This window comes from Serinus canaria, chromosome 5 (genome assembly GCF_022539315.1).
Source record: "Serinus canaria isolate serCan28SL12 chromosome 5, serCan2020, whole genome shotgun sequence".
NCBI classification, from domain to species: Eukaryota; Metazoa; Chordata; class Aves; order Passeriformes; family Fringillidae; genus Serinus; species Serinus canaria.
In genome coordinates, this window is record NC_066319.1 from 39,244,283 (window position 1) to 39,264,763 (window position 20,481).

General features: G+C 43.1%; 1 protein-coding gene across 3 annotated transcripts in view; it reads right to left on the reverse strand.

The window, feature by feature from the left end:
* AREL1 (apoptosis resistant E3 ubiquitin protein ligase 1) overlaps positions 1-20,481 on the reverse strand; it is a 24,457-nt gene continuing 3,976 nt past the window's right edge. For 2 of the 3 annotated variants that reach the window (XM_018907404.3, XM_050974751.1), the window contains exons 2-20: positions 19,290-19,552; positions 18,076-18,135; positions 17,186-17,412; positions 15,331-15,568; positions 14,175-14,344; positions 13,916-14,096; positions 12,980-13,227; positions 11,178-11,255; positions 10,528-10,669; positions 10,000-10,121; positions 8,211-8,286; positions 7,680-7,789; positions 7,038-7,217; positions 6,764-6,889; positions 6,436-6,565; positions 6,301-6,359; positions 6,021-6,110; positions 4,878-5,053; positions 1,530-4,690 (exon numbers count right to left, since the gene is read on the reverse strand). In XM_018907404.3, coding sequence (XP_018762949.1) covers positions 4,588-4,690; positions 4,878-5,053; positions 6,021-6,110; positions 6,301-6,359; positions 6,436-6,565; positions 6,764-6,889; positions 7,038-7,217; positions 7,680-7,789; positions 8,211-8,286; positions 10,000-10,121; positions 10,528-10,669; positions 11,178-11,255; positions 12,980-13,227; positions 13,916-14,096; positions 14,175-14,344; positions 15,331-15,568; positions 17,186-17,412; positions 18,076-18,135; positions 19,290-19,380 — 2,607 coding nt within the window. In that variant the 5' untranslated portion in view covers positions 19,381-19,552 and the 3' untranslated portion in view covers positions 1,530-4,587. Of the gene's footprint in view, positions 399-1,529; positions 4,691-4,877; positions 5,054-6,020; positions 6,111-6,300; positions 6,360-6,435; positions 6,566-6,763; positions 6,890-7,037; positions 7,218-7,679; positions 7,790-8,210; positions 8,287-9,999; positions 10,122-10,527; positions 10,670-11,177; positions 11,256-12,979; positions 13,228-13,915; positions 14,097-14,174; positions 14,345-15,330; positions 15,569-17,185; positions 17,413-18,075; positions 18,136-19,289; positions 19,553-20,481 lie in introns of those variants that run through there. The other variant, XR_007777646.1, reaches the window with a different exon arrangement.

Genomic DNA, 20,481 nt, shown 5'->3' on the forward strand with positions numbered 1-20,481 from the left:
TCATCCAAATCAAGCATCATTTCCCCATTTTTTTACTTAGGTATCTGAAGAAATTCATTTTTTGTGGTTCCACAACTGAAGCAAAGTTGAACAGATGAACTGAATGTACAAAAATCCTTTTTTCCTAGCAGCACATCATGATACACCTCAGGGCAAGTGGCTGTGTACAGAATCAAGGATTCAAAGATATCAACTCTTTGCTATTGCTGAATATACAAGCTGGGGCATGTAGGATTCCAGCATGAAGTGCATGGGCATGATTTCTCTCAGAGCCCCAGCTCCATGCCAAGTGCCAGGATAAATGGAGGCTGTGGAGTCAGCAACAGGGCATTCCAAGAAATCAGAAGAAACTGGAGATCAGGATGGACAATGTGAGCAGCCAGATGATATCATGCATCCTGTAAAGAGAAGTGGAAACTTTAGAACTTACTTCATGCTGAAGTAATCCAGCATGCTGAGCTCTCTCCTTCACACCCAAACAAAGTTTCTGAAAACTCCAGGCTCAACTTGGCCTCCTTCTTATGAATTGTACTGGTCATGGTATGCAAAGACTGTCCACATGGCTTGCTGTGTATCACTTTGCTGGCAAAGTCACCCACCTTTTAATACCCTGGCCCCACCTCCAGCAGCTCTACTCACAACCTTTGCAATTTTCAGGGCACATTGGAACTCCAGTTTCTGTATTCATAACGTCAGCACTGTTTTATGAAACCTCCCTCATCTGAGTGCAGCATTAGACAATTCTGTTGCCACAGGAGCTTTGAAGGAATACCATGACCCAACACAGTGTTAGAGGCAATCCCTAAGGATTGCATGCACCACTCTCTCTTCTTCAGACAGTGCTTACGGCCTGAAAGCCAGAATCAGCACTAGATGCTGGTTTCACATGTGAGAACATCCACCTAATTATGTGGTGGAACACACACAGCCAGCCAGTGCTCTGCTGGCTGAGGACAGGCTAAATCTTGTACAGCCCAGGAAACAGTGTTTCATCATTTTACAGGCAGAAATGCTAATAGACACTGAATCATCTTGAGAATCATCTCAAGTTTTAAAGTTATCATTTTAATCCTTAAGGTGTAAAGGACTCAAAAGCCCCCTCTTCTCCTCACTTCACTTAATCTTGACAGTACTGTGAAGCACAAGCTCTTCAAGTACCTGAAGCTCAGTCAGGTAATATACAATGAGACCAAAAAGTGATTGCAGCAACTGCATTATTAATTTACATAAAAGAGTCCTTGAAATTCTTTCTAGCATTACCAGCTGCTTCACAGCATTTTCCAGCCTACGAGCAGTGAGGCCTCGCAGTATCCTCCAAGCCTCAGCCCAGAGTCCTGCCTCTTCCCAAAAGCTCATAGGTCCTGGCTTCAGTCAGTCATCCTGAAAGGCTGCAGGTGGAGAACCATACCCTCCCCCCTGCACCAGACTTCTGCTAGACATCTGAACACCTGGAGAAGCCCCTTGCCCACAGACAGCACCAGTTTGATTCCCTCTGTAAAGCCTAGAAAGAATGCTGAACTGAGAAGACATAATTTTTAAAATATTTTATTTATTATACAAACTATTTACAAAATCAGCAACTACAACCACAGGCTTCCAAATTTTGGCTGAACTCTGCCAGAAATTCACCAGAGGGAAGTAGGATTTGACCTGTATCATTGACAGCTCCTGGTTTCTATAAACATGCAACATGGCCTGCAGGTTCAGGCTGAAGCCAGACCCCCTTGCACCTCAAAGCAGCTTCAGGAAACACAGAACGTGTCTAAGATGGTATCAGGTTCCTAATGATTTCTACAGAAGAGTCTCTATTAAGTGGCAATAAATAAGGAGTAAAAAAGGGAAGGAATGAGCCTCTGCTGGAAGTAACATACAGTATAGGTGACCAAAGCACATCCCCATTGCCAGCGCTAAGGGCAGCATTAAAAGTGACTGTACTGGGAGAGGATGTAAAGGTAGAGAAAAGTTTAGAAATATTGTGGTGGAACTCAGGAACATGGCGCAGCCTAGGGGCCTGTGCACACAGAGGGGATGGGTTTAGTTGACTTAGAGTACCCATCCCAGTTCTGACTGCACTTGTGTTAAGAAGGAAGTCCTTGGCATCTTCACAGCTGCTGGGAAGTGCTGGGTGCTGGCTGCAATGAAACAAGAAGCATTTAGGAGCTCTTTCCAGTAGAAGTCCACTCAGTGGTCAGCATCCTCAGAATAAAAAAAGGCCAGCTCAAGAGAAGAAGGGAGAAGATTCCTGAGGGAGATGTCACTGTCAGAGCTGGCCCATAGCTACAGGACTGAAAACATCCTCAACGAGGTGAGGCTACAATATGGAAAAAACACCAAGCCATGCCTCCCAACAAAGTGGAGTTAAGCTGAGCACCACCACCTCCTCTCAGTCCCCTGGGAAAGCACTGAAGCGGTGGCACAGTGAACACAGGAGCTGTAACTCTACTGACCACGGAAGCCACCTGCAGTATAAATAAAATGGTACCATACTCTCCACCCAAGAAAGGTCAGAACCTTGCAGAATGCAGCCTGCACTAAAAAAGGGAGAACAGCCACTACTAATGTGATCTGTCAGAGCGCAACAGTGGCAACTATCAAGCTGGCAGCCTCGCAGCACCTCAGTGCCAGTGAGGAAATGAATTCACAAGGCAAAGAAATCCCCCTGAGTAGTCTCAATGTTCAGCTGACTGCTTTTTGGCACCAAAATGGCTTTTTTTTTTCTGTACAGAAGTAACACACTCAGCCCAAGAATGACTAAGGTGCTTCCTTAAAAACATTTTATAGATGTAGAATATTTCCCACAAATTCCCAGTCAATTTAACTAAGCTATATTTGAAAAGCACACACGGTTAACTTAAAATATCCATACTGTGCTCAAGTCTGACCTGATCAAGGATCAGCCTGAGGACAGCAGAAGGGGACTGAAGAGGATGATGTGACATTTTATCCAATACAGTGTTCTAAAATTAGCTCAGGGATGCCAGTCTGAGAATCCATTCTGGAAGACATCCAGCAATTCCATAATCCAGTGAAAGCTTACATTGCAGGTAGTAGCAATGAATTTCTCTCACTATGAATCCTGCCTGCCTTTGACTTACTTGTAGACTGTAGAAAGCAAAGATCTTGAATCTTGCTTCACTGAAGAACTCATCAAGGTTTCCAGATTCCCCTTCCCTTTACTTCCCTGGGAAGGGCTGAATGGATTGCCAACTACAACAGACCCCAATCACAAGCTTACTTCTGATTCTGGTCTATCCACTCCTTTCCCCACAAGCCAGACAACGGTGGGTGCAAGCTGTAGAGTAACCACTTAAGTGAAATTCTAGTTAACATTTTGTGCTGGAAAGCTAACATCACTGAATGGAACATGTGGAAAGGAAAGACGAAGAAAGATGGTAAGAAGGTTGAAAGGGCAGAAATCTAGCTGCTCTCCAGGCACCAGCAACTCCCTGGACACTCTGCCTGAAATGCAGTAGAGAATGAGAAGCCTCAGGCTGCTGCATGATAGAGGTAGAAGCTAAGATCCTGTGGGATGCTGGGGTGGAGGTACCATGTTCTGCCCAGTACCATCATCCCAACAACAAATGCAAGCACAGTGCACACTGTAGCTGCTTATTGATCTGTCACTGTTAGCACATAACATACATACCCTGAAGGTGAATGTGGGATAGGCATTGGTGCTCAGCATTGAGGGATCACACTCATGCCCATACTCTCTCTCCTGAGGAAGGGAAAAGAAGGCAAGGGCATGGAATAGCTTCCTGTGCAACATCAACTGTCAGAAACATTCAATGGAGGAGAAACTCCTCTTCCAGTTAGTTTGCAGAAGCTAATTACCAGCCACTGCTGGAGAAGGGCGCTTCTGCTGCCAGACCCTGGCGGAGGTAGTACAGGATCACTGTCAGGGCCAGCACTTGGTGCTCCAATTAGATTGTTTTCCTCTTTGGGTAACTCCCTCCAGTGGATACTGCCCTTTTTTCTCTGTGGCACAGGCAACAACAGCATCCAGAGAAACACGGAGAAGGAGAACCAGAAGCCATTCTGGGTCAGGTGCTGAAAGGATGGACAACTCTATTCCCCTCATGAATCATAGTGAGATATCAGGGAGCATCACTGGGGGAGTTGAGCCAAGGTAAAGGAAGCTACTAAGACTTCCTATGAGCCAAGGCTTCCAGCAGAGCTCCATGCTGGTCTTCCCTCTTCCTCCTAGAGAGCTACAGTAAAGGCAGCTCAGCAGATCTCCTGCACCTCAATGTAACTTCTGCTTATGAACTTCATTTTCTAACAGAAGGATGGATATACAGGGTGCTTGGAAATCAAGTGCAATATCTCCTTGACAAATGCAACAGTCCTTTTGCTTTTTCACATTGAACCAAAGGGAGAACGAAGGAAAGGGGAAAAATGAGCTCTTGATGACATATTTGGGATACAGAAAGGCCACATGACATCTTCTGGATGACAAATTCCTTTACATGGAGTCTTTGCTCTGCTTCCACTGCCCAAGTGAAGGGAAGGAGAACAAGCAGAGGATTGAACTTGGGTCTTGCCACAAAGAGCTGAGAGACTAAATGGTCCCCTGGGAAGGGGAAATCACAGCATGCCAAATCCCTCACAACCCTCGCTGATAGCTAGCTGCAGCATCTTGTGCACTTCTTCATAGGAGTCATAAGTAGGGAGGCACAGCTGGTTAAAACTGTAAAAAAAGAGAAAAATTCCATTCAAACTAGGTCTGAGAGGGAACTACCCCCATTAGCTGCCTTCAGATTGATTGAATGGATTGACACAAGCATCACACATGTTACTCTGTTTGCCCACCACAACTGGCTGGTGTCATTCCCAAAAGCACAAGGAAGAAAGTCCTACCACCCCAGGATACTTGCCAAGTGTGGGCTGTCGGCAAAGTACTGTGAGTTGGAGCTGCAATGATCTGGAAAGATGGACAGAGTGCAGCAAACCCTCCTGGGGGCAGCTGGGAGGAACCAGTAGTGAACTGCAAAAGCCTGGCCAGCTCTTCCTGTGTGAAACTGGAGACCACAGTCCAAAACCACCTCATGACCTGTTACAAACCAGGAAAGGTAAAGACAGGTCAGCCAAGGAAATCAAGCAAGCACGTCAGCAACTTACAAGAGTATCAGTCAACTGGAGTCACAAGCAAGTGTTCTATTAACAGTTAGACTTGATTTGTTTTACCAGGGTGACACATAGAGGCAAGTATTACATAGTTCCTAATCAGTTAAGAGGTGTCCCATACTACTATCTCCCACCAATCCTTTCCCTTAAAGCAGAAAGGCTTCTTCTGCTTCTGCTCTCCCCACAGAGATTTTATTTTTAGAAATACCTGCATAGGCAATGAGGTAGGTTTACAACGCAGAAAGCACACTTCCTTCTTGTACTATGTTAATTTTTTAGTTTTTCACATCATCTGGTACTTCTGCAGGCAAGTGGAACCATCCCAGTGTTTACAGATTGAAAACACAAGTTTCTATCTGTTTTCATCTTGGGTGTTTTGGCAGCTTCCATTATTTTTCTAAACAAAGCTGCTACTATTTCCATACCCCTCCCACTGGGAAATGCAGAAAGGGATGAGAGCCATTAGAGGGTACAAATTTATGCTACTACATCAATAGTACCACAGCACTGAACTCCAAACACTACATGTGGGCTGCAAGCATGTTTTTCAAGCATCTCTTAGAGATAAGTATATCACCATGAACATCTTTGGTAGCAGTAATTCCCACCAACTCCTCCTGACTCCCTGCTGAACTGTTCTTAATTAGAGCTGTGGTAGATTTTTTTAAAGAGACCACTGCTGACAATTTTACTTGCTGGTATCTGATTAAGCATAAGCTTTAGTCAGTCAGAAGGAATCTCTCTAGGCGGAAACATTATATCATAATGTTTACAGTCCTACCTGACCCCTAAATTTTTCAGTTTGTCCTTCTGAAAAAGTAACTTCCAACCACTTCTGCTGTATTTGGAATAACTGGTTTCAACAAGCAGGAAGGAGAAACCCTTTCATTTACCTTCTCACGGAAGTGCCAAGAGCCTCCTACCACTACAGCGTGTGCCTTGAAGTCACAGACACTGATATCTCCAGTACCACACATAAGCAGCTGAAAGGCAAGAGAATGCAGTCAGAAAGTCAGGAGCCCAGGAAACAAGGCAACAGCTACTGTGCAAATTGAAGGTGTTTAAAGTCCTCAGACAAGGAACATTTTAGTTTATTCCCAGATCCAGAAAGCATCAAATTTGTCAGACAGGATGGGAAGTAAATGTAGAGCTGCTTAGGGAGGCAGCAATTACCTCAAGCTCATTCTCATCAAAAATAGCCAGGAGGTTCTCAGGAACTAATTCATTAAGACCTGGAAGAGAAAAGCAGCATGAGGTATGCCCTGGGACACAAAGGCAGAGAGGAGCAGGGAGCAGGCAGCATGTTACCTTTCAGGAAGTGATCCACCTCCTCTCTAACCTGATTCGCCAGCCTGTACTGTGCAAGCAGATTTAGGTACAAAATTTTGTTCTCATTGGTCACTGGTACTTGAGCCCCTCCTGCCACTAGTTCTACCACCTGAAAACAGAACACTTGACATGAGTGTGACCAGTAGCATTCCCCAAACCTGAACTCCCATCCACTAAAAAAAAAACAAGAAAGGAGTTACTTCCCAGAGCAAGCTCAGTTTTCTGGGGCATAGCAGAGTTCTTGGTCCCCCACTGCTGCAGGTAGTAGGGGTTAAATGTTCCCACTTTCAGGAAACGCTTCCCTCACCTTCTCCAGCTGTCCTGTTTTGCTATACTTCTCTTCAGCAAAGACCAGGTCCATCTCACTCACATCATTGTTCAGTATGAAGCACACTTTGGATTTATAGAATTCTGGGTCATCCGTTTCAAAATACTGTGCAAAAGAATAAGAAAGCAGGGACATAGAATGAAGAACAAAAAAACCCTTACATTGTTAGCCAGAATCCTGGGTCTGCTACTGCACCAACATTCAACTTCTCCCCAGATCAACACAGGCTTCAGACAGGGCTGGGCAGCTTTACCTTGTAATGCATCCGAAGTCCTATGATCTGAGCCAGGAAGGAGCGAGTGAAGCGAGCCCGGACCAGCTGTTTGTAAGCCCCTCCCAGAGATGACTCATACAGACACTTCCCCACCAGGCGCCCCGCAAACTCATAAACTTTGAGTCGTAAATACGTGGGACGCCCTGGGTTCGGATGCACCTGCAAAGAAACAGAAAAGTGAAATATCCAGCTACCAGACTGACCAGCACAAATAGCAAATATGGGACCATTTCAACTCACTACATCTCTCAAGCTGGCCAAGGAGCTTTCATGTAATGTCCTCAAAGCCAAGCACTAGAAATAAAATGCCTAAGCCTGTGTAGGAAGAACATGAAATGTTTCACATGCACGGGAAAGAAGCTGTATGAGAGCAGAAATGGACTCTGAAATATTCAGACCCAACACTCCTCTTGCCCAAAAATCCAGCCTTCCCTGCTGACTTGCCACCCTTTACTGCTCATCCAGCCAGTTCTTTGACACTTCAGTGGGTTAAGATCATTAAGCAAAGCTTTGATGAAGGCAATCTAAAGAAGATTAAGGTAGCACAACACTTAACAGCAGCATTGTTTAACCATCAATGGTCACATTTCTGTGCATTCAGCATAGGAACTACAGACTCACCAAGGCCTGGTTGTTATCACTAAAGCGGGTAAACAGTTGATTGGTGGTATCAAATAATGCCTTACAAATGAGCTCAAACCACTCTCTGCGTGGACCTCCCCAGTCCAGAGCTACAAAATAAAACAAGCTTGGTCATCCAAACTGGGTTATCAGTTCAAGAGTTTCATGCATGCTGCTCAGTATTACCCAACACAAGAGTTTATCACAATAAACAGCTCTGTAGCAATGTGGCAGTAAGCAGGGACTGCAAAACTATAGGTTCTTTCCCAAACCTACTCCTAGTTTTTTTTTTGTTTGGTTGGGGTTTTTTTAGGGCTAGAGGGGCAGGATTTACATAAGGCTTCAGGTCCCTATGTGAAGTAGCTCTAGAACAGCAACAGCAGGATAATTCACAAACATCTGTGAGAAAATCAAAGGGCTGGAAAGCCACAAAAGAATGGACATACTACAAGAAACCAGAATTTCAGACCAAAACTACTCTGCCATCATTCCTTTTGCTTCCTCAGCATATATATTCACAGGATAACTCACCTTCTTCATCCTGAAACACCACTTCAAAGTTTTTGCTCCAGTCAGAAACAGAAAAATTTCGTGTTGCTTTAAATGACTGAAAACCAGAAGAAAATAGCAACAACCATTACTGCTTGGCACCCCATACCCAATATGAAGTGCTGTATGTGTGAATGGGCAAAGACAAAACCCCAAAAGCCTAGCACTTGAAAGTATAAAAGTAAAAATTAGAAACACCTAAGGTCTAATTCTTATCTGACAAAGCCAAAGAAGCCAATTCCTCATCTTCTGTTATGAGACATTACCCACATAAAATACAGCTCATCTTAAAACCAGTGTGAGGCCTTAGCACAGAAATATCACTCTCAAGGCTGCAGTAAAGTATTGTTTGAAGTATTAAAATGCCTGTGGGAAGGAGCAATTTCTGTAAAGCACTTTCAGCCCACGAATTCAATTTAAAATAGAAATGTTTCAAAGAGCACTACAAAATAGCTTGAAGAGAATTACTGAGTTCATACTTAGAGCATGTCACGATGCAAAAAAGTAATAAAATACCCCAAGTGTCTAAAATTTCCAGTGCCCTGATTCTGGACTCCAATTAAAGAAAATTTTAAAAGCTACATGGTAGTCTTCAGTCATACAGGTAGTTTTGGCTTAGTTTATCCTGAAACAGGTTGGAGCATCCTGCTACTCACCTCTGGACTAAGCACGTTCATTGGGCCTATCAACCTTGGTCACTAGAGCTTATTTTTATTATCATCATCATAATTATTATGGCACTAGATTTATTTTTTCTTACTAGACTGTAACAATGCTCAAGACAGTGCAGGAATTTCCAAAATAACAGCAAAAAGTAGTCATGGAAATACTGTTTAGAAATGAAGTCATTTTGTCCAAGCTATTAACTGAAACATAATCTCATAAACACCGCAAGCTGGTACACGCAGAAAATATTCTGAAACACAAATTTACTGAGTATAAATCAAGGGAAATCCCAGCCACTCCTGTTTTCCCCAGAAATGTTCTTTCCATCTTTGCAACATTACTGTTGTGAGACGCAGGGGGAAACAATAAGTCAGGATAACTGCCTCCCCAGCATACAAAGTATTCAGAATGTCACTTCAGAACTGCATTATATGAATGACTAAGCTATATTTTGGAAACACAACAGTTCAGGTCAGACGAGGTGAAGATTGTATTAAGGGACTCTACAGAATATTTTACCATCACTGTGAACCACTACTAGTAGCCTGTTGATGCAAGAGTTTCATTGCATCAGCTCAGGAACATCTGACTTGACAGCTTATCTTGCTGAATGGCTCTGTGCCAGAAAAACAGTAGATAAAGATTCAGGAGCTCTGTGTTCTGCTCCCATATCCAGTCCAGGTAGACAGTCTCTCTCCAAGCCTCGAGTTCCAATGTAAAGTAGGGACAGAGTAGCATCAGTAGATTTCCTGCTTTTGCAGGCTATGAATCCTTTTACTGAATCACAGAATCACTCAAGTTGAAATAAAACCTCTAACATCATCAATTCTAATTGTTGACTGGTCCCTACATTGTCAACTAGCCCATGGCACTAAGTGTGACACCCAGGCATTTCTTGAACACTCCACAGCCTCCCTGAGCAGACCTTTCCTATGTTTAACAACTCCTTCTAAAGCTGCCCGCTGGCATCTGCCTTGAAACAGAGGGACTAACCATTTCCAGCACGGCTGCCCTAGCACATTCCAGTCTGGACTTCTTTAGGCACTGAGCAGAATAAGAAGGATGGAGGAAGCACTGGCTAAGGCAGAAAGACTCGTTCACTCACCGACTCCAGCAGGCAGTGGCGGCTGACCTTCAGTGTGACCTTCGAATGAGGTCTTTTCATGTGCACCTGACGCAGCTCTCGCTGAAAGAAGTTCACTTTGTCTTGGAAGGTTTCAGAGCCTCCTGAGAAGAGTGACAATTTGGGTAAGGCCTGAGATGTCAACACTTCAAACATCTACAGAGCACTCCTAAGATTAACTGCACAGATCAGCTTTACAGCCCCAAAGTGCATTTACCACAGCAAGGTTTAGAGACAGAACTCTAAAGGTAGTTTTGCAATTAATCTTGCTGGTATTCACACTCACAGGTGCACTTTCAAAGAGCCTGACAGAGAAGCCAAGCTGAAAAGGAACAGCTGCTGTGATGAAGTACATTCACTGGAAGCACCAATGGGAACAGAGCACGATACTCCAGGAACCAGAGTTCTCATCAGAAGTCATTCAGTGCCAGCAATCTTTATTCCCCAGGGAAACTAGCAGACCCAAGTGCTAACTTCCTGACTACTGTACCCACCTCACTGTCCCTTTACCTATGTTTTTATGCAGAGAGAGAATGAAAGTGGCTGCCAAGATGTTCCTCTCCTTGCAGCTGAGCTCCACAGGGGGTTGGATTCCATCATCCACCACCAGTGTCAGTAATTTGTGCACAGGATCAGGACCAAGGTATGAAAACTAGCAGCAAAAAGATGCAAGAAAGGGTAAACCCATCATGCAGAAGGCACAGTTATGTTCAGTAGACAGAGCAACACCACCTGTGCTTTTAAGACTTTCTCTGCTCCCTGACGTGTATGCAGTTAACAGAAAAACTATTTCAAGCATCCAGACTCCATTTAGGAAGCTGCTTTAAACTTCACACACAATTCTGAGGGCTTCAATGGACACAATCATAGCATTTTAGGAAGGTTATGAGGAAAATAACCAAGAAAAATGCAAAGGAATCAAGATTTTTGCCTAGCATTGGGACAAAAGGCAGGAAAGAGTGGTAAGACTGGCACCTAGTCACAAATATTAGCAAAACTTCTGCACTAAGAGGGGATTGCAGCGTTGAAATTTATGCCACACAATGTTGTTCTGTGGGTGGAAGCCCTTCTCTTCAAAAGGAAAAAAGAGACTGTGATTCACAAGGATGACAACCTAACAACGTGGAGGTGCAGTGACAGGTACGTGGAAAGAGGCTCACCTTTGTGCCAGGGCACACTCTAAAGGTGAAAAGGCGCCATGGAATGATCTTCAGGTAAAATTCTTTCACTGAGAATTGCTGAGTAACCACAAGGAAAAGAAAATGTTAAATGTCACACATCTCTTAAGGGGTGTCCCTGAAACACATGAGGCAGAGGACAGATCTATAAGGCTAGACCTCCCTTCAATCCCAGGAACAGGCTTCTGCAGCATTTGGCACAATACTTGAGAAAAGCTTTAAAGCTCCACAGAAGTGTAAGCAACTTGTCAGCAAGCCTTCACTGCATGCATTTATGACACATGTGGGATGCCAGCATGACACAGATTTTACAGCAGTAAGCTATTGTGCTCAGCAGAACGTCACCAGTCTAATTGGAAAGTAATCTTAAGTACACTTGAGAAGCTGAATTCAGGACAAGATTGTAATGCACTGACAAAAAGGTCTTACCAAAAGTCACACCAACGGACTACTCCTACCACTGCCCAATTTTCATTATCATTTTAAACATCTTTTAAAAAGCACTTGCAATTGCTAAATTCATGAGATTTGCCTAAATTTACTCTCAGTTTATTTCTGCCGGAACAACTGACTAACTGCACAACTTCTGTCTTCTGGAAAGCAAGTTAAGATGAAATGTTAGCATCTTTAGACAAAAGAAAACCATTTCCTGCACAAACCTTTCCTAGCTGCAATGACTGGAAAAACTGACCACCAGCATTTGTCCACAAACAAGCCAAATATGAGCAGCAACTCTTTAAAATAGTGGCATGGTAACGGTTTTCTGCTGTTTCTATTTCTATACATGGAGACATCCAGGGATACAATTATGCAAGCCTAAGAATCACATTAACAATTTTGGCACCTAAAGGGAGCTTCTAACAGTACCTACTTCTGGTGATCTACTTTACCAGGTAATGCAACAGAAAAGAGTATGGAAGTCCAAAACAATACACCAAGGGTGAGAGGATGCTGAGCTCACAAGGACATAGCACTAAAAGCCAGTTCTTAGAGCCATATGCAGCACAGATTTAGAAATCTCTAGCAGCTCCCTCCATCATGGAACTGTTTCCCAGCCCTCTTTCTCCCTTTGGCAAGGAAGCAATTCCTGGATTAGTCTTTCACTTTGATATTTATCACTGCATTTTTCAGAATGCTTTTGAAGAGACAGATGAACAAAATTAATTTAAATGCATGATTAGACTTAGAGGAATTTTCTTTCTAGTTTCTGAATGCTTTTAGGCAACAATAATGGAAAATAGTTACTGTTAACATATTCTTATTATAAGAGAATCCCCAGTTTCTCCTGTTTCTTTTACTTATGAATTTACTCTTTGTTCTCTGACCATTTTTTCCCTTTTTCTTTTCAGGAAAACATTCCAGAAACAGGACAAAGACATAAAATCTGAGAAGGTGAGAATCTCTTAAGTTGGAATTTACAGGTATCAGAAACTGAGAATAAGAATTGCAGGTCTGACCTGAGAAAAGCAATGGAAAGGCAAAGAGAATATCTACTGAACAATCAGCAAGAAAATTTCCAGTAGGATTTGGATCAGACCTAGAAAGATTCTAAAATCTAAAAACACAATCCTAAAACTTCAAGTTCTAAAACACACTCCTAAAACATTCAAGGCTCTTTTTAACATTATTCTCAGTCACAAGCTCCATGTTTGCCAGAAGCAAACTTTTTTTTAACCACATCTGAGGCACCTGAATCTGGAGCTAAGATATAGAGCACAAGGAAGCTCTTCAGTTACAGTATACTTTAAACATGCACACGAGTGTGGCAACTTTCTGATATCTACCTTAGGTGACACGTAGCAGTAGACTTTTTTGGGCTTCTTCACTTTCTCAGGGGTCTGGCTGTCAGAAGGAGAATCTTCATCTTCATCCTCAATGCCATTAGAGGGACGGCGCTGGGAGGAGCTCAGGTGCACTGGTGGAAGTTGCCACTGAGTGTTGGTGTAACTAGGAGCATCGTAAAGGTAAGCTTCAAAATAAATACTGACACCTGAGGTGGACACATTGCGTTCTACAATGTTCTTTTCATTCTCTGAGGGAAACAGATATGAAAGAGTTGTGTAAATCCTAATGGAGACAGGAATGAAAAAGAATGCACAGGCTACCACAAAATCAGTGACTTTGATGTTAAAGAAAAGATTGTACATCCAAGGGAAAACCTGGTCAAGTGAAATTTTGATAAAGAGAACCCAGGAGTGGGATGAAAGATGGCTGTTTGTTAGTGACTGGTTGAAGAAAAAAGGCATAGAGAACCTCCCTTTCAGGGCACCAGCCTGAAGGTATAGCCACTTGACAGCCACACTGAAGTCTGGCTGACCCCTGAAGAAACCAGGAATTATAGCATTGTAAATAAAAAAACCAAAAAACACATAGGTTACATGCAGTGTTCTTCCTCCATATAATTTAACATACAATACATGACTGGCTTAGGTGCCAGCTACTAGCAAGCAATAAAAATTGCCTGATTTCAGAGGTAAACCTCCTGAAATAGTGAAAAAACACTTGTTTTTATCTGTTGATGGATCAGAGACTATCAGCTCCCAGAGACCTCCCCTGTTAGAATTCATTTACCTTAATATTTTTTAATGAATAAGCTTTCCTTTAGCAAGTAAGCATAGCCAGCCTGCAGGGAAGCCACAAAATAGCTCTGCTACATGAGTGTGCAAAGCACATTGCAAGAGGACACCTGGAGACTGAACACTGATCAGGTCTTGACTCACCACTTAGAACAATGATGTCAAAATCACCATTGCTTATGGGCTGGTTCTGGTAGGAGATGCAGGCATGAAAACACCCCCTCGAGTGCAAGGTGAGTCGGAAGAACACCTCACAAGTCTGCCGATTGGACACCACAGACTTCTCAAACACCACATCAGAGCTCTCTTCTTCTTGAGGCCCCAGCTAAACAGAAAACAAATTAATAAAAGGAACTCTGCAGCTCACCTGAAGTCAAGCAGCAAGGGATGAGGCTGAACTCACCTCATGGATGGAGAGGCTGTAATTGTGCTCATCTATCAAGGACACAGAATTGCTGGTGGGATTGTCATACTCATCTCTGGGAGCTATCTGCAGAGTGTGCTGCTGCCCACAGGTCAGCACCAGAGTGGAGAAATGGCAGACAATTTTGGTTTTGGAGGGAACCACCATTCCTGAAGCAGACAACAATAGTTTAGAGTCAAATAAATTCCAAGGTGAAGCTACAAAAAGCAAAAGAAAAACAACCAGGGGCACAATACCCTTGAAAATGGATCAAATCTAAACACATTCTATGCCCCTACATTAAATAAGCAAAGTATCTGAGCACTGAAGTATATGGTGTAGTACACACCGTGTGCCTTGCATCAGAGACTTAATACTAACAAAGCAAACTAAGTTACTAGTCCTCTAAAGAATGGTTTTCCACCATTCTAACCTTCTGCTCAGGAACTTGCTCCCACTGTATATACAAAATATAAGCTAGCTGACACCCAAGAAAACCTGCAAATGCAGCTTACCAAACAAAATTTATCTGGGTTAAACCTAAGCTTCTTCTTTCTGAAGGGATGTTTTAGCAAGCTTTGTATGTATTCACAAAGCAATGAATAGAGGTCCTTTCAATGGCATGTACATGAAATATAAAAGAAGCTAAGTGGGGTCAAAAAAACAGAAGTAGAAGAAAACAAATTTTAGATGGATAAAAAGGAAATGTTTTTACCAAAGTGTGTAATCAAAGGTATCAACTGCTCCAGAAGCTTACAAGAATAGAGTAGGGTGTTCAGAAAAAAGAGGCAAATTATGACAGCATCTCCAACTCAGATACAAATTACTCAATACTTTCACAAAAGACACTCTCTGACTACTAGATGGATTATGAAGAAGTTACTACAAAATGGAGAACGTGACAGAAGTGGATAGGGATTTTAAGTAGCACTAATGACTTATTCTATAAAGCAGTTTCTGTTTTGTTATGTACTGGTAGTCACAAGTATGTTTTACTCATGGGTCTGTTGCTGGAATCCACACATGGCAGGAGGACAACAGTGAAGGGTAACCCTTTCCCTGTCACCCACCAATTTTAGCTGGAAACACATTTACCTAAGGGCCTCCAAGACCTCCAAATCTACTTTGAATCATTACAGGGCCACTTAGATCTTACCTGGCTGAAAAACCTTGTAGTAGGGGCTGTAGGCCACATTCAAGCCACCGAGTTTTACAGTGATTTCATATCTCCCAGCCCTGCGCACAGTGAAAGCCACTTTCACCACATTGGAATTGGGCTCTTGAAGAACTTCCTGGGTTACAGGAATATCAATTGCTAACTCCACATGGCAGATGTGCACTCGCAGCCCCACAGGTCGGTGAGCAGGGAAGGGTTGCCCATTTTTATAGAATAACTGCATGGGAAACAGAGAAGTCCAGGTCAGCAAAAACATACAGCGCACAGAGGAGGAGAAAACAAGTTGCCTTAGGAAAGGGCAAGTACCTCAGTTCAGAAAAGGAAAAGTAATTAATAGACAGCTCTGTCACACAGACTGTGCTCTCCAAAATGAACAAGGACAAGTGGGCATTGAACAGCCCCATTCTCTTTTGTGCTGGGGTTCAGATGCATGCCCTGAAAAGAACATGCCTCTAGGCATTTCCCATCTGCACTTGTAGTGCAATATCAGAGCAGAAATCATGAGAACCCACTAGCAAAAGGAAAAAAGTAAAGCCATACCCTTTCAGAGAAACAAGCAGATCTTGTTCATTTGTACAGCTAAGCTCTGAAAAAAACTCTTACCAATTTGTTACAGAAAACAGTGTGATGAAGATGCTGACCTAAGGAGCTGACCCAGTCTTTACTGCTAAGAAGCATCATAATGAAAACAACATGTTAGATAAAATCACAGGCAGCTCAATCACCAAAGTGATCTCCTAGACAATTTCAGAAGGTAACATACCTCAACCACTAGTTCCTTACAAGGAAAGAATTACACCTTGAAACTCTATATGCATGGCTCTTCAAGAGCCAGCAGCCTGCTGGCCAGAGCCTGCCTACCATCTCCAATCAGCAGAATGCAGTCAGGAAAAAGTTACTATTATTCCCTATTTCAAGGTAAGGGAGGGTGTGGGGCCTGAAGTCGTTTGCATCTTGAGTGACATCAGGAGAAACTAGTGTATGCAAAGCTACTGTTGATGAATAAAGGGCCAGGCAAATGGCACACAAGCATGAAGTGGAAAGGCTCATGAGTGTCAACAAGGTGAAGGAAATAAATTTAAATAATGGGAACAGAACAAGTCCCTTTTCCCCCAGCTTTTTTCACTGCCTGCACCCTGGAGTTAGACCTTCCCAAGAGGGATGGGTATGACAACCTAGCTGAACCTTTCTTCTTATTTTGATACCCTCCTGGATGGGAAGGTGAGATAGAAAGACAGGCACATAAACCCAGCAAAACCTTTCAAGTTGCTCAAACTTTCTCCACATAGGTTCAAACTCTCTGTGTTCACTCAGCTTACTTCCTCTACACTTGGCCTTTTGGGATTAGAGGGAAACAAGAGTCCTTGGCAGGCTTTTCCAGGTCTGACAGAATAACAATCCATTTTGCAGTTAATGGGGAGTGGCCACGAAGCTTTACAGCTCTTGGGTTGATAAAATGCCCATTCCCACACCCTCAACTTCAGCTGCACAACCAAAAGATAGCACCACATTTGCTGAAGGCAAGGCTCAGCCTAATCACTTCCCAGTAAAGGAAGCAGCAGTCAGGGCAAACTTGGGTCTCCTCTGGCTCTTCAGAGGATTCTGAAGAGAGGAAGATTAGGCCTTAGAAGTGTAAACCTCAAATATACACTTACAGAGTTTTGCAACATTGTAACATAGCAGAAGGCAAAAACAGATAGTTTGCCAGTTACTTAACCCTCAATTACATCTGGCTTAGCCCCAACAATAAAAAAAAACATTTGAAGAGCCCACCCCTAACTCAGACCTCTGTTCCTGCCCACAAAGCCGCATGGAAACAAAAATATTGCCTTACATGCACTCGGAAGGCCATGCTATGGCCCACCTCATAGGGGTCCTTCCAATCCCAGGAGATCTTGCAGGACCGGGGATCCAGGTAGTTGCCTCGCACGTAGTCATAAATAGTTCGCTCCCCTCGGCGCTCCCGGTCCTCATGCTGAAGGAAGCTGACTATACGTGCGGCAAGCTCAAAGAGGAACTTAATGGTGAAGAAGAAAGCTACAACAGATACTGTGATCCCACCTGCAGCAGGGAGAGAACAAAGAGTGGTTGCAGAAGCCAAGGTTCTTGGCTGAGTCAGGCTGTAAAATCCCCTCTGCATCAGCCAAAGATGCCTTTCTGTTAATGGAATTTTACTCAAATGCAAATTAGGTATTTAAGGCAGATGCTATTGTGTGAACGTTTATGGTTTGTGTTATGATACAAGTAAGGTTAGAAAATATCAAGTCTCTTAAAACTCTGCAAATGACCGCAAACAAAGGAAATAGTTAAAGGTGGTAGAGAGTCTCAGGTAAGGCTTGCAGACATCCCAACAGAGACATGGAATTCCCTTCAAGTTGCAAGCTAGAACTACAGAGATTCCTTTAAGGGAAACAGATAAGCAGACAACTTCTGCACATTACATTATGGCTGGATTAAGAAGCATCACAGAGGCAACAACCCTCCACTAGTTCTTGGAAGAAAAAGTAAGGGGATGGCTTAGGAATTAGGCTAACAAAATGACTTCAGGATCAAGAAGAATGGTCTAGAGGCAAGTCTGCCAGACGGAGGGCACAGTGTGGAGTGACAGTAACTTCATGTTTGTTAGGTAAACTCTGAACTAAAATTAAATCAAAGGTTTTTAAAAACCCTTCTAAAGCCTATGGAGAGGTCATCAAATACAGTGGCAGCCTTTCCTTCACTTACCAATAATGTAAAACATCAGGTCCCTTCGGTGAGATACACAGCCGAGGATCACAGCTGCATCTAGAACACAAAATAGGCCAAGTCCAGTCCAGTGACTCCCTCACACACACTGGACTAAATTTAATCTATGGTTCCTCAGAAAAAAATGCCTATTGATCACTTGTCTTCCTCTCCAAGGACATCCCTAAAGCATTATTCCCTAAGATTGAAATATGCGAAAAGCACAACATGCTACAATTAACAGTCCTCCCTCCGTCACAGATTCCGATTCAGGGATCTGTAAGAAGGACAACGTATCATCCCTCTGAAAACAGTGAGAGGAGGCTCTGGGTAAGGCTCTGCAGGAATGAGATACTTTTTGCAGGATCACCAACTCCAACAACAGTGGCCAAAGCCACTCATCCAAACTGACACACCTATTTGCAAGCCATGAAGTTATCTTCTACTCTGATATGAAAGCATACATTACAGAGCCACCACCAAAATGGACAGAAGCTGAACCTTAGCCAGAAACCTTGGAAGAAAAAGCTATGGAATAAAAGAGTTGCAGACAAGACCATCTCCATTTGTTCAGAACAAACAAAATCCTTCTAGGGCAGTGGTGAATATATTTTTGCCCTGCAAGTCTACTACAGAACACATGAATGCAACTGGAAAAGAGTCCCCTTCTGACTTCTGCGAAGTGGAGCCTCTCTGCTGAAACTCTCACTGATCAACACAAAAGCTAAAACCTTTTGTTTGTACACCATTAAGTTCACAGCAATTTTAAGAGACACCAATCTAGACTCAAGTTTTCACTGAGAGGACTGCTAAACAAACATGTAGTAAAAATACCACACCCAGAACAACATGCTGTGGGGTTGATAAGACGTAGCTGACAGATGGAACAAGAGCAGCAGCAAGGAACGTGTGTGACAATTAAGACAAAGGATTTGGCATACAGTAATGCATACAATATAGCTCACCATGTCACCATTCAGTTAGTGACAAGCTACATTGTGCATTCAAGCTGCCTTTTTTTTTTTTTTTTAAACAAACACAAAAGGGGAGTTATTCATGAGTTATCTCAACAGCAGCAATAACAGACATCAGCATGCAGAAAGCTTAAACCAGGTACTTCCCCCCAACAACAGCCATGACTTTCTAGCCCAGCAAATCCCCTTTGCTGGCCTTGGCACATAGTCCAGCCTTCCAACCAAAGAGCAATCACATACCTTTACACAAGTGCCCATGTTCTAAAAGCCAAAAAGAGGGTACCCATTCTTCAGCATCTTTCCGCTTTGGGCCCAGAACTGGGACAGACATCAGCAAGAAGAGGCCATAGAGAAGATTATCACAGAAAGAGTAACTCTTGGAACTTGCATCACAGAATCACTGCTGCTAAATAAGGACTTGAGCACTGCAGTTTCTTCCTCTTTGTGGAAAAAAGAGTTGTCCTGCAGTGCTGTTTCCTTTAGCCTGCAGTTTGCTAGCTTTCCTGGAAAAGCAAAAAAAAAAAAGAAGAGAGAAACGTTAGATGTCTACATTGTGGATAAATCTAGCAAGCAGAAACACATGAGAGGTGCAAGATGCAAGAGCATTACTAGACACCAAATCCATGAGAGGTGCTATAAAAGTGCCACTGTTGATGAGGTGCAAAGCTTCACCATATCCTCAACCTCTATCTGTCACAATCTCATTTCATTACATGACCCCCTGAAACTAGCACATTCAAGATGGAACAAAACACATCCTTGCCTCCACAGGTTTCATAGAGATAGAAGCAAGAGCTGGTAGCCTAGGAGGAATACAGAGAGACTGTCTCAGCAGCCAAGGATCAGGTTAGAAGAGCTAAAGCCCTGATAGAACTAAACCTTGCCAGAGATATCAAGGGCACCATGAAAATTTTCTATAGGTACATTGGTGATAAAGAAAGACTAGGGAAAACATGTACCCTCTCCAGAAGGAAACAGAGACCTGGTTACCCAGGACAATGAGAAAGCTGAGGTACTCAACAACTTTTCTTTTCTCCCTCAGTCTTCGCCAGCAACTGCTCCAGCCACACCAACCAAATCACAGAAGACAAATGCAGGGACTGAGAGAATGAAGAACTGCCCACTGTATAGTGAAGAACCAGAGCAGGTTGCCCAGAGAAGTTGTGGCTGCCTCATCCTCGGAAGTGTTCATGACCAAGTTGCATGGGGCTTTCAACAACCTGGTCCAGTGGAAGGAGTCCCTGCCCATGTCAGGGGAGTTGGAATCAAATGATTCCTTCTTTAAGGTCTCTTCCAAGCCAAACCATTCTATAATCAGGTAGCCCTTCAAGTCTTCATACCCAACAAAATGCTATATACTATTCTCAAAACGATTTTGCCCAGATTTAAAGGACTATTTTTAGTCAAGCCTCAAAATAAAAGAAAAGAAAGT